General features: G+C 34.2%; 1 protein-coding gene across 6 annotated transcripts in view; it reads right to left on the reverse strand.

Moving 5' to 3' along the window:
- TRPM7 (transient receptor potential cation channel subfamily M member 7) overlaps window positions 1-14757 on the reverse strand; it is a 121393-nt gene that overhangs the window by 35543 nt on the left and 71093 nt on the right. For all 6 annotated transcript variants that reach the window (XR_013520975.1, XR_013520974.1, XR_013520973.1 and 3 more), the window contains exons 14-22: window positions 14196-14336; window positions 13826-13960; window positions 12976-13256; window positions 11239-11467; window positions 10004-10159; window positions 9779-9922; window positions 7402-7530; window positions 5315-5593; window positions 753-927 (exon numbers count right to left, since the gene is read on the reverse strand). Coding sequence is in view for 3 of the 6 variants with exons in the window: in XM_035259639.3 (XP_035115530.3) it covers window positions 753-927; window positions 5315-5593; window positions 7402-7530; window positions 9779-9922; window positions 10004-10159; window positions 11239-11467; window positions 12976-13256; window positions 13826-13960; window positions 14196-14336 (1669 nt within the window). In the remaining 3 variants the exon portion in view is untranslated. The remainder of the gene's footprint in view (window positions 1-752; window positions 928-5314; window positions 5594-7401; window positions 7531-9778; window positions 9923-10003; window positions 10160-11238; window positions 11468-12975; window positions 13257-13825; window positions 13961-14195; window positions 14337-14757) is intronic.

The raw sequence follows: 14757 nt of genomic DNA on the forward strand, positions 1-14757 counted from the left end.
TGGATTAAAGGTTGTTATTTAAAAAAAATAGGGTTGAATCAGTGGGAGTTGTGTCATTGATTATCCAGAGAATGTATTAACAAGTTGCAATAAAAACCTTAAGTATCTGTCATCCTCTGTAAAACTCAACATGCTGTAAGCTTTCAGTATTCACACAGGATCATTATTTTTGTCATTAACATTGTGCTTGACTTCTCAATATCGAATCCACCCTGAATAATCTAGGCTAAACATGGTAATCGCATCCTCCTTGCCTGTAACCATTTTAAAGAGAGGCAGCCTGAAGCCAACTCAAGTTAATGAAATAAAAGGACAGGTTCAAAAGGGAATTTCTGTGAAAGGGACATTTTCTTCTAAAGAGAACCATGGATAAATAGTGTCTCTTTCCTCCTGTTGCTAATGATGGTCTTAGGATCATAAGGGAAACCTACAGAGCTGGCAGTGGGATGAAAAAGAACAAGTGTCCTTAGCTATGAATTAACCAACACCCTAAAGATCAGTGGACCTAGCTCAATATTGTTATGTGAGTTATTAAATATCCTTATTGTGTAGGACATTTATTAGACTATATTTCTATTACTTGTTACTAAAAAAATCCTAAAATACTTTTTCTTCCAATTAATTTTTATGTTTCTTCTGGAGTTCACTATTAATGGTTTGACTTCTGAAAATATGCAATGTTACTATAATTCAATACTGGTTTTAAGACATAAAATAACCAAAAGGTAAATTTGTAAATAAAAAATTCTTACCATCAATTTCATATGCATAAACTTCACCAAAAATCATCCAGTATGGATTAAAAACTATATCTTTAGCAAGTGTCCAAGATGGTGCTTCACGAGGATAAAGTATTGCCTTTCTGGGAACACCAAAACTAAGTAATACAAGAGCCATAATCACTACAATGTAGAACATATTGGCCACCTGTTAAAAAATGAACACTGTTAAAATACAAGGAAGTTTAAATACTATGACAAATCTTTTTTTGAAACAGAATCTTGCTCTGTTGCCCAGCCTGGAGTGCAGTGACATGATCTCAGCTCACTGCAACCTCAGCCCCCCGGGTTCAAGCGATTCTCCTGCCTCAGCCTCCCAAATATGTGGGACTACAGGTGCGTGACACCATGCCCAGCTAATTTTTCTATTTTTAGTAGAGACAGGGTTTTACCATATTAGCCAGGCTGGTCTCGAACTACTGACCTCATGAGCCACCCACCTCAGCCTCCCAAAGTGCTAGGATTACAGGCATGAGCCATTAAGTCTGGCTGACAAATCATTTAAAAAGTTTCTAATGTTCGAATAGACAAAAAACATCCATTAAACACAAAAAACCTTTGAGATTCTTTTTGTTCCTAGTGATAGCTTTCAGAAAAATTTCATCACTGTGTAAACCTTAACATCTAAGAGATTATGAAAAAAAAATGATCTATTAAACTAAGCAAGTCATGGGCACCATTCATCTACATAATGAACTGTATCACCAATTCAAACTGAAGTGTGCCTATCTCTGGGGTACATGAAGATTTTTTAAAAGTACAGAGACTCGGGCAGATTTAGGAAATCAATTTCCATAACTTCCCTTTCCTAAAGCTTCTCTGTTCTTATAATGAAGGCACGGACTCTCTCTTCTACCTTGCCTCTGATAATTGTACTTTGCCCACTTCACAAAAAAAAAAAAAAAAAAAAGGAATACTTCTCACCCATCCTGAATCCATGGGTGCTTTGTTCTGGGACATGAAAACTTCCTAGGAGCCAAACAAAGCAATCTAAATTATTAGCATGGGTGTTGAAAAACTAAATGATACCAATGCCTGGGAAACAAATACTTTTGTAAGTCATATAATTTGTAATTCTTTAAATTCAGTAAAATGGAAAAGGGCTTAATTGAGCTAAAACCTAGTAATTAATTGAAAAATAATTCTCACTGTTAAATCACAATGTATTTTGACATAATTATGTAAAAATTCAAAGAATTAAGCAGAATGCTATAATAAAACTTTACTTCCTATTTACTTATTTAGGTATATAAGTTCTCCAGCCTGCACTACTTATTGTCCAGCCTAGACAATATAAAAAAGGGAATATATGACCAGGCAGGGTGATTCAGTAATCTCAGCACTTCAGGAGGCTGAGGCAGGCGAATCACTTGATGGCAAGAGTTTGAGACCAGTCTGGCCAACATGGTGAAACTCTGTCTCTACTAAAACCATAAAAATTAGCCAGGCATGGTGACACACGCCTGTAATCCCAGCTACTCAGGAGGCTGAGGAAGGAGAATCAGTTGAACCCAGGAGGCAGAGGCTGCAGTGAGAGATTGTGCCACTGCACTCCAGCCCGGGCAACAGAGCGAGACACCGCCTCAAAAAAAAGAAAAAAAAGGGGGGTGGGTGGGTATACATATAAAAAAGTGAATGCTTTCTCACTCTACCAACATGTAATATTCATTCATAAATAATCATCTGAGAACAGCTTCATGCAAAAGAGAATACATTTACAATAACTCTGTATATTACCCTGTGAACTTAAAATAATTATGACAAAGTAAAAGAAATTATGACATTTTCATATATTTTAAAAATAAATATACAGTGACAGTAGAAATGGAAGGCAAGATATGAAAGGTAAAGGGGACAATAAGTAGTCAAGGCTGGATAAAGTAATTTTATGGAGGTTTAAGATCAGAAAGAAAAATGTGGAGAGCTGAGAGTCTTAAAATGTCAATTCAATTGAAGAGATTAAACTTGATCTTTAAAATTTTGTTAGATTAACAAATAAATTTTCTTTTTAAATTAAGAGCTGTGTCTTTGTGGCTTGCAGAGGCCTAACACACTCCAAAATTCTTAAACTGGGTATTCTTATATGCAAAATGGACAAATAATGCCGTCATTGAGCATTTGAGAGGATTACTGAGAGAATGCATGTTTTCAAATAAACAAAATATTGTGAAACAAACCAAAAATATACTGGGATAAAAGATTTTAATAGGCAAAATATTTATCAAAACATTATCCATGCTATTTGACATATTTTAGAATACAAAGCCAGGTCAAATATTCCAAGTGAAACCCAAATTGGTATTGAAGTAATCTAAAATTATTCATGGTCTGTGGTTGATGATTCATTGTCGTCTTTGGATTTCACAAACCTTTTCGCATAAAGCCTAAACGACAACCACTTTCCATGAGGTTGATATAAATTTAATTAATTAAAAATATGTGATTATCAGCCTGCTCATAAAAATGACGATTCTTAAAGTAAAATTAAAGAAAATGAGGATTAGTTTGAATGTATAATGTATACAGAATGAGTGGGAGAAGTTTAGCATTTACTATGTGATTTTCATTAGTTTGCTATTAAAAGATGTTATTAGGTTGATGTAAAAGTAATTGCGGTTTTTGTAATTAGTCTATAAAATGTGAGGGAGATTTTTTTTTCTTATTATTTATTTATTTATTGCATTTTAGGTTTTGGGGTACATGTGAAGAATATGCAAGATTGTTGCACAGGTACACACATCGCAGTGTGATGTGCTGCCTTCCTCACCATCACCTAAGGTTTCTTCTTTTTAATCTTTTATTGTCTTTAAGCTTTTCAAAGCTGTTTCTTCTGGTTAGAAACTCCCTGCTCAGAAGAAAAATCCTATATATTTTCTAAGCTCCTTTGAAATGCCATAATCTTTGTGAAAGCCTTCATGACAGAATTGGTTACTAGCTCCTCTATCTTCACATAACAATTTTTATTGGTTCACATATTGTATTTTTGCATTTTACATATTTTTCAATAGCTACCTAACTATTCACAGGTCTATATTTAGAGACTCAATTTTGAGTTCCATGAGGATCTGGACCATGTCTTATTCATCTTTGTAGTCCCAGCTTAGTTTAACTCTTAACATAAAATAGATACACAGTGATGAAATAATGAATGTTAGAATTAGAATAGCAACAATTATGAAACTTTTGAAGGGGATGTAAAGGGAAGCTAGCACTAGGGGAAAACAGACAATGATGGAAAAAATGACCAGTTGACAGAAGAAAGACATCCTAGTGGAGGGTGGTTCTAGAGAAGATCACAAATAAAGACTTCTGTACATTCTAACTCTTCCATTTACATTACCATTAAAGTAACTAGATACCACTAAGTCACTAAATAACCTGGTAAGCAGTAAGAGCTACAACACCTTTATTTGCACGCTAAGATGTTATGCTAAACCCAATTCTTCCCCAAAAAACCTTGCTTGCCCTATTTTTCCTTGAAATACCATAATAATGCCAAAACGTATGAATAATGAGTACTACTTCTTGGGTGTGAAAAATAGTACACGAGTAATTCTCAATTAAGGGGAGGAAGACACATTCTCTTGGAGAGGAATAGTGCAGCGTGAAACAGCAAATATTATATAACAATTTACATTTAGGAAACCTAAAAATCTTATTTTCAAGATGCAAAGATAATCTTGTGAGCTTAGTAAGGTTACTTAAGAAATACTTAATTTAGAAGACTGATTTTTTAAGATTAAGGGAATATAAGAAACTCTATGAATAGATTTTGTATTAATTAAAATGGGACAAATATTTTAAAATAATTGAGAAACAGCATATATTTTTAAAGCCTATTTTGATAAAACTACTATATATTCATTCATGAGAAGTTTAAAACAAACACATGCATTCATACATGTCTTGAGGGATGGAAGGATATACACTAAACTGTTAATAATGAACGTCTCTGAATGGTGATTTGCCTGCATTTGCTGAAATTTCCTAGGAAGAACAAGAATTTTAGAATAAGGAATAGCAATAGCTATATTACAAATTTTGCCTTTTTTGCCACTGAAAACCAAAAGGAATTATGGCAAGGAGTAGACCCAATATATTTTAGATTCAGTGTATAAAAAATTACACATTAAATTTGACATCTTAGATTTAAAAAAATAAAACCTGCCACTCAGATAAGACTATGCAAAAAAGCAAAATACTGGGCATATTATCTTAGGAAAAGACTAGATATTCTGGATTTAACTTTTGAAAAATAGCCTGGATCAGTGAAGACAGGAAGGAGTTACCTAAAGTTATAAACCATAGATAGTATTGGTATAGCTAACATTATCTCGCAAAGCACAAAATGGGTGTAGGGGATTAGAAGTGAGCATGAAAAATTCTTAAGGAATAGCAGATTTGAAGTATGAGGCAAACAAACACAAAATAAAAGACATTCACTGGCTCAAATAAAACTATGTGAATAACACTTCTGTGATTTAAAAAAAAAAATCAATAAACCCATAAGTATTATCAAACATCTCTCAACTTACCATTTTTCCAATCATCATTACATAAGGTCCTGCCTGTTGATTTACAGCTAGAAAATCTAGCAAACGCACATACCAAAATATTATGTTAAGACAGTAAATTAATCTTCCAGCCACAAAAATATGATTATCATATGCATTTGCAAAGTTCCATTTTGCTCCAAATCTTAGTCCAAATCCAATGAAGAAAGAAATTATGGCAATTGTGTCACTGATATTGAAGTAATCACTAAACCATACTTTAATCTTCTGGTTTATTTTCCCAGCTTCAGACATAAAGATCTACAGGTTTAAAAACAAAACAAAAAAAAAGTTTAACCAATTTATTCCTATTAAAACACATACAGCATTCAATTATAACATTACAGCAGAACTTTACACAGCTTTTAATTATTTATTTATTTTGAGACAGAGTCTGGCTCTGTTGCCCAGGGTGGAGTGCAGTGGCACAATCTTGGCTCATTGCAACCTCCATCTCTCAGGTTCAAGAGATTCATCCAAATAAGAAGCTGAAAATCTAGATTACAACACAGTTCTCTAGACCTGGATTGTAAAACACTTTTGAAAAATTGTTTTATTTCAAATTAAAACAGCACATGGATATCTTGGTAGTGGCTGCCAAACATGCCTTCTTTGCAGAAAGTAAATAACTCAATGGTTTAAGTAGCTGTACTTATCTAACTTATTTAAAACATGTACCTCTTCTCCTAAATATACGATTTTAAGAATTATCTTTTGGGAGAAACAGTAACATGTTTACATCTTCAAAATTCATTGTATATCACAGGTACTACGAAGTCTCGATTTCACTCTTCTGCTTTAAGCCAATTAATTATTCTTCCTACTAGAGGCAACCACTATTATTATTGTCGCAACAACACTTGCAGAAATATTTCATGAATATACATATTTTAAAATGCTTTCCAATTTGCTTTTACCATTTAACAAGTGAATTTCTTCAAACATGCTGATAAAACAACAGATTTAATAAACCTATGGACCATAACACTCAGAGGAATTTAAAATACAAAATAAGCTATTTAATAATAAATTCCTTCTGGTTTGAGTTGGTGTTTGGAAAAGAAATTCCTATGATAGCTAAGTGAGAGACAAGTACAATGCCTTCTAATTATTTTTGCAATTTCTTGTATTCTCTAAATGTTAAGGCAGAGACATGAAATAAATCAGAGGTACTTATGCAAGTACGCTATAACAATATTCATGTACCTACTACTTCAAAAACAAAGTATGAATATTTAAGAAAAAAATTTTCTTCAAAATCATATTACAAACCTTACTGAAAAATTTAAACTGAAAATGGAAAGACACAGGGATATACATCTAAATGATCATTCTGTGGCAATATAGTACATTTTAGTAGGCAGTACAATATAAAAGCAAAATAAAGACCTATTTGTTTTATTTGAGATAGTCTTGCTCCTTCACCCAGGCTGGAGTGCAGTGGCATAATCTCGGTTCACTGCAACCTCCACCTCCGGGGTTCAAACAATTCTCCTGCCTCAATCTCCTAAGTAGCTGGGATTACAGGCACCTGTTACCATGCCCAGCTAATTTTTGTATTTTTAGTAGAGATGGAGTTTCACCCTGTTGGCCAGACTGGTCTCGAATTCCTGACCAAGAGTGATCTGTCTGCCTCAGCCTCCCAAACTACTGGGATTACAGGTGTGACCCACTGAGTCTGACCTAAAGACCTATTTATAATTTACCTACCTGATTGGTTAAATTAGGTAGGTAAATTAAAAATCGTTTAATTGAATATACTTAATACTTTTGAAGAGTGATAGAGAACAAAAATGTGAATGTTCAGGAAACAAAACAAAAATATAAGCTACATTTTTATAGGCTACATTTCTGACACAAATCATTTTATTTATAATGGCAACAAAGTATACAGCATACACACATCTCTATTCTTCATCATTATTTTGGGAACAGCAAAATTACTCAGGTTCTACACTTCTACAATGTCATCATACACACACATACCCATATATACATCCAAAACAAACAAAACCAGAAATTCCTCCATGTATATGGTAAATTATTGGTAGAAAAAATTAAAGACATACCTCACGGACTTTCTCAATGGCATAAGTAAAAATATAAGCAATAACAATCCATTCTTGAACTGAAGGTAATTGTTCCATTTGTACAAGAACCACAAAGGTATAAAGCATCAGAAATCCTAAATATGCCAACTAATAAAAAATTAAAGGTTATATAAACATTGGTTACAAAATAAATCTTTTAATTATGAACATTTTCAAGCAAACACAAAAATAGACATTAAATAAATCTTTATGAATTATGCCCTAGTTTCCCTTATTTTAAAACAGTTTTAGAGATACCTCTCTTCTTCAGCAGAGACATTGCATTTACTGGAGTATAAATGGTCCCCAGCATATAAACCTGTTGTTCCACAACTCTGTCAACCTTTAATGTCCCATAGAAGGGATTTTATAATCAGATTTATGTTCTCAGCACAGGCCACACAATTCTATTTAACTCATACCTACAGTATCATAATATATTAAAATTACTGCAGAATTTCACCACCATAATCATTAAGGAACACATACTTCCTACTTCCTTCCTCTCCCAACCAAACAGTATTCCTAAGAAAGACAACTGGGGCAGGGCACAGTGGCTCATGCCTGTAATTCCAGAACTTTGGGAGGCCAAGGCAGGCAGATCACCTGAGTTCAGGGGATCGATACCAGCCTAGCCAACAGGGCGAAACCCTGTCTCTACTGACAAAAAACAAAAAAGCAAAAATTAGCCAGGCGTGGTGATGCACACCTGTAATCCCAGCTACTTGGGCGGCTGAGGCATGAGAACCGTTTGAACCTGGGAGGTGGAGGTTGCAGTGAGCTGAGATCATGCCATTGCACTCTAGCCTGGGTTAACAGAGCAAGATTGTGTTGCAAAAAAAGGTCAGGGGAGAGGAGTGGGGAAGGACAGGAGGGGAAGGGTGAGGGGAAGGGAGTGGACAGAGCAGGGCAGGGCATGGCAGGGCAGGGAGGGACAAAAGACAACTGGTATTTTCTTAGCTCCCAGTCAGTAAAGTTGAAACCCAAAAAGTGGAAAAGATGTGAAGAAGCCTTCCCCAGGTAAAGGAAGAGCCCACCTTTAATACTCTTTACAAAACAGGTTATAGAGACGTGATAAAGTTTATGTATAGAAACATATTTATTTAATTTCAGAGGAAAATCCACACTTATTGACCCTTGAAAAATCATGGCTAAGAATCCTCTTATCTGTCTTGTCTCTACCACTCCTAGAGTAAGTGACATCCTTGATTTGATTACCTATGGCAGGCTAGAGAACTAAACTACAATAAAGAAAGAACAGAGAAATTCCTGTAGTTACCCACATTGGCTATTTTAATGTAGCCATTCACATGAATGCAAATGTAAGAAAACTGCCCTAGTTTCATTAGCGGGGACAGAATCTGGAGATTAGATCAGATAACTCATATCTGCAATTTTAGCCTCTGAATAGAAAGGAATAAGAAGAACATTTTCATATAGAGAAGTAAGGAAAAGTTAGTCTCAGGTTAATGATCACGTGTGTGGGTGAAAAAGCAATTGCCAAAGAAACAAATTCTTATTCATGAAAATGAAAAAAACTCCCCAACAACAACAAAGTTAAAAACATCTTAATTAAGGGTTTTCCTAAGAAGAGGAGTTAAGAACTCATTTACTCAGCCCCTGGTTAAAAGTAGGGGCTAATCTCATTTACTGCATCACCTGTTCCTTCAGGGTTGGTCCATGTAGGGAGAGTGGCACCAGCAAGATAGCCAACTATCTTTCCTAGTGCTCACTGTCCACCACACAAAACAACCAAAACAACGTATAAACACCTATATTTCAACTAAAATAATAGGTGAGGCCATCATTCTATGGACGTATGCTCTTTAATATGCTAGTAAAATCAATTTTTCCATAAAGCAATCATATGGCAGGTAATCAAGCATACACTTTAATATAATTAAAGAAATAAGCCACAGATAAAACCATACAAATGATCTGGATTACTTTTTATCATCATCAACCCTGTAAACAGGTTTATTTCTAAACTTTTATGTATTACCTGCAAAATCTTAAAGCACAAAAAATTATAAGTGTGTATCAGAATCTCTTTTGGTCCATCTTTTACCATTATTTTTAGTAGATGATTAGTATTTGCTACCAACTTACAAAGGCCAATGGTTATCATCTATTTGTTAAGTACATTTTTAGTTCCAATTAGAACTAAAATTTGTTAGTGTTTATCACTCTAGATGTTGACAATGTAAATTAAACTAAAGCAAACATATCACTCTTTTAAATGTGAAATGCCTTTTCAGTGATCTAAGTTATATCAAGATTAGTATGGATTCAGAACCAAAGGTCCCTCAAAGTCTATCTCTTAAAAACATTATGCTTATGTAATTTAAAAACATACCGTGTTAAACCAGAATTTTACAATTGGTGCATGATAAAAGGCATAAAACTTTCGTGTGATTGGAAGCTTTTTTGATTTTACTTGTATCTCCATTTCATTCTTTCCTTCATTACTATCCAAAATCCTTACTTCTTTAAATACTTCCTAAAATTAAAAAAAAAATTTATTGTACAATTAATTATTCAGAACAAACTTATATTTACTTTAAAATGTTTTCCTGCTTACCATGGGGATCTCTTCTGTTATGTTCTTAAAGTTGTTTTCGCTGTCATCCATTGTCATCTGATGAGCATCTTGAGATTGTGGAATATGGGACATTTCAGCCTTAGTTTTATACTCTAGCAGTAATATGGCAGGTGGAACTAAAATGCTTAGTATGACCTAAAATTTTTAGAAACATAATTTTGCATTTTAAAATTAATGGCCTTCAATAATAAAAACAAAGATATTAAATATCTTATATTATTAGCCATTTTGCCCCAGTAGTGGAGGGAAAAAAACAGAAAATTCATGTCCAAGTTGAACTGTTAACAAAACATTTGATTATTATTATAATAAGGGTATAGGATAGATTTAATAATTATTATAGACTTGTCCTTTACATAAAATCAGATTACAATTTGTTCAGAAAACACATTTTGTTTAAACAAAATTCAAGCCTTATAAAGGTGCTATGTGCTTAACTTTATCCTAAATCTCTTTTCAAGTGTTCCGTATCATAACATGATTACTCAGCTCATACCTCTACAGACAAAAAGGTTTAATTCTAAAATTTTACTTATTACTTGCAAAATCCCAAAGCATGAAGAAATCTAATTGTGTAACAGAGATTCTGTTGGTTATTCAATAGCCTATGGTTAAATTATTTGCCTGATTTCTGCCTCCTACATTTCTGCAACTTATTTTAAAAGATAGAAGAGAACAAAAAGCAAAATCTAAAGCAGTATCTATCACCATAACAAAACTCAAAGCACATGCCATTTTACTCAAGTTTTTAATCATAAAAACTGGGCACATGGATATGCTTATCTACAAGTATAAACTGAGTATACGAATATACTCACTCAATATACTTTAACTTAAAAGTAACAGACTATTAAGTTATTAGATAGGTCTGGAATTTCCAAATTTGGGAATAATCCTTTCATAAAGCAGTAACTTTTTTTCATGGCTGCTCAGGGCCATAATCTCCAATATTTCCCATTTGTTGCCCTTCTAGCTCAAACAGAGGCCATAATCATTATACACACCTGAAAAGGATTCAAGAGTAAAGAAGAGGAGGAAGAAAGAAGCCCATTATGCTACCTGGGATGAAATGCCAATCACCCTTCTCCCCCTCACTGCCCATACTCCCCACCATTACCACCACACATCAAGACATTTTACAATATATTTAGACAAATTCCTCTGTTCTTTTTATCTAATCACACACTTAACATCAAATTATTTCTAAAGTATACCTTGTACCAGGAATTTTTCCTCATATTCAGCCTTCCCATCCACATATCAGATAACAACATTTGTGTACAGGTGTGGGCTACAAAAGGTCTAAGTCTTGAAGAAACTGCCAGCTTAAGGCAGGTTGAATTACTCCAGTTCTTCAGTTCATAAGTGAGCAATTTCATAGCCATGGTTTCATCTTGTCTGAAGGACTGTTCTAATAATTCAACAGCCAATTGACCAAAATCACTATAAAAAGATAAAAATCAAAATATACTGATTAACAAACTATAATTTTAAACCACTATTCTTACATACATTAATAATACTCTCTACTTTTTAATAGTCTCTCACACACTTACAGAATTATGAGGCATTAAAACCATGACTCTATGTTTTCAGACATCTACATCTATGTGGAAATCACAAAATATTAAAATATGTCGCATTATGTACAAGACTGAAAATGTGAATCCAGAGCACGTTCTCCCGGTCCTAGAAATCAAACTATAATCTCAAAGAGAATCAAAACTCACAATGCTACAATGCACTATTCAAAAAAGTTTATGCAGTATTTCAAACAGAGAAAATAGTTGGTACCTGGAAGAGAGAAGGAACAATGTGACTAGGGACTAACTTAATTACGAGAAACATCCCAGTTTTGAAGTCCAACTAAGTAACCATAGGATCCCTGCTAGATTTATTTTCAATAACAATTGTCACTGTCCTCTAAAGATGCCACTTGGGCAGACGGAGGTGTTAGTATCTATTAGAAAGCTTCTACAAACTACTTTTCCAGTTTATATTCCAATACTGCCCCCTAAGTAAATTGCAAATTTTTATGAACTATGTCACTATTCTATGTATGTAGTTCTAGCTGCTCAAGTGCCCTCCCAGGTGAATTCAATCTATTTTCTTAAAACAGCTCTAACCTCACTTCTGCCCCTTCTTTACCAATTCAAATGGAACTTTTCCCAATATAATTGCTACTATTTGCAAAAATTAAAATTACTTCTGGCATTTCTTCTTTCTTTCTTTTGAGACTGGGTTTCACTCTGTCACCCAGGCTGGAGTGCAGTGGCATGATCACAGCTCACTGCAGCCTCAACCTCCTGAGCAGCTGGGACCACAGGCAAGCGCCACCATACCCAGCTAATTTTTAAATTTCATGTAGAGACAGGGTCTCCCTATGTTGCCCAGGATGCACTTCTTTCTTGCTGAAATATTTAACTCTGGAGTTGCAAACAATATAATAATAGCCTCTTTTTCATACACAGAGGCAGAAAGTTTATTTCTCAATTAAACAAATAATATGCTTAAAAAATAATTTTCTGGTTGAGTGCGGTGGCTCATGCCTATAATTCTAGCACTTTGGGAGGCCGAGGTGGATGAATCATGAGGTTAGGAGTTCGAGACCAGCCTGACCAACAGGGTGAAACCCCATCTCTACTAAAAATACAAAAATTAGCTGGGCATGGTGGCACGTGCCTGTAATCCCAGCTACTCAGGATGAGGCAGGAGAATCACTTGAACCTAGGAGGTGGAAGTTACAGTGAGCCGAGATCACGCCATTGAACTCTACTCTGGGTAACAGAGTGAGACTTAGTAACAGAAGAAAAAAAATTTTTCTGTCAATTATACCAATAAGATTATACACATAAATACATCACCATTAAGTATGTGGCACTGTAACAGCCACTCAAACAATATCTACTTTGAATTTTTTAAATGTTTTAAAATTATAAAATATCACTTACTTGGAATACTGTTTCAGTTCTTCTGAAGTATCATCTACCAGGTCACTCTGCTTTGCTTCATATGCCATTGAACGATAGATCTTACAGGCAACTAATGCTTTAGCCATTGATTCTTCACCATGTTGCCATAAAAAACGGGCCATGACCTGCCTCTTCATAAGGCAAGCCCAAATTAAAAGTTCATTAAGTGGATAAGGAAAGCGCTTGGTTTCAGGATCATCAATGTCTACAATTTCATCTTTGGTTCTTTTCTTCTTTCCTTCTTCCAAAACTGTATCAATCTTGTAGGGAAAATAAAGTTATAAAGCTCATTATATAATAAGGCCAAATAAAATTATGTCAGTGAAAATTTTAATAAAATACCCTTTACCTTATTCAGATCCATAAAACTGCACATAATAGCATAAATTTTATAAACCAGATTTTTATTATAGCTCATAATTCATTTTATAAAACTCTATTTCAACAAAAATGTCTTTGCAATGAATATTTTCCAAAATTTAAGTGCCTAAACATTTCAACTAATATTCTAACAGAACATAATTTTAATAAAAGGTTAAATAACATTTTTGTCGTGCATGTTCTTAATCATGTAAAACTGAATGAAAAGAGTCAGGTAAACCTTTATTAAAACATTTTAATTTGGTTATATCATAGCTAAATATGAGAATGTAGCTGAATCATTAACTTAAAATGAATACCTCTGTATATGAGAAAATTACAATTCCAAGACATATCCAAAAATGAAAGATAATTCTTACTAAATCAATTAGTTTTTTTTGTTTAATACTAAGTAATTTAGAAAGAAGAAAATAAAAATCCAGAAAGAATAATATTTCAATAAATTTACCTTTGGTCGATAGGGCTGTGCCGTCTTAATGAAATGATTATGCCTCATTTTTTCCTTTTTATCTGCCCTATTGCCAAAAGATTCATGATTCTTTCGCAACTGAGGAGTGCTGCTGGAGGTATTTCGGCCAGACCTCTGGAAAATGAGATCTTATTAGCTTTAATAGATTTAAACATGCTGACATGTTACAAATATTCAAGAATCAATTTATATATATGTGGAAATGTGTTTTGAGTATGCACACAAAATATGACTGGTTTAGGATTTTGATGACAAAATATTTCTAATTACTCTATGTTAATTCATAACATTTAAAGTGCATGCATTAATGTTAAAGCACATATATAGATTCCCCCCAAATTTTACATACCCGATTATTTCCACCAAGACTATTATATATTAATCGAAAACGTTTTTTAGTGTAGGTGCATCTGTAGGTTCCTCCCATGAGATATTCAATAACAAGTCCTATATCAATTAGAGTGATCTTATATCCTGGAGGAAGATTTCCCTAGAAACAAAACATTTGTTTTAAATAGATCAAATAGTATTTCTCAATACTGCCATGCCCTGCCTAGGAATGGCCTACTTTCCAAAATGACAAATGTTTACTTCTTAAAAGCAGCAAGGGTTGGGTGCAGTGACTCACGCCTGTAATCCCAGCACTTTGGGAGGCCAAGGTGAGTGGATCTCCTGAGGTCAGGAGCTCGAGATCAGTCTGACCAACATGGTGAAACCCATCTCTATTAAAAACACAAAAAATTTAGCTAGGTGTGGTGGCATGTGCCTGTAGTTCCAGCTACGCAGAAGGCTGAGGTGTGAACCCGGGAGGTGGAAGTTGCAGTGAGCCGAGATTGTGACGCTGCACTCCAGCCTGGAAGACAGAGTGGGACTTGGTCTCAAAAAAAAAAAGAAAGAAGGGAGGGTTGCTA

The sequence above is a fragment of the Callithrix jacchus genome, chromosome 8 (assembly GCF_049354715.1).
Source record: "Callithrix jacchus isolate 240 chromosome 8, calJac240_pri, whole genome shotgun sequence".
Classification (NCBI taxonomy): domain Eukaryota; kingdom Metazoa; phylum Chordata; class Mammalia; order Primates; family Cebidae; genus Callithrix; species Callithrix jacchus.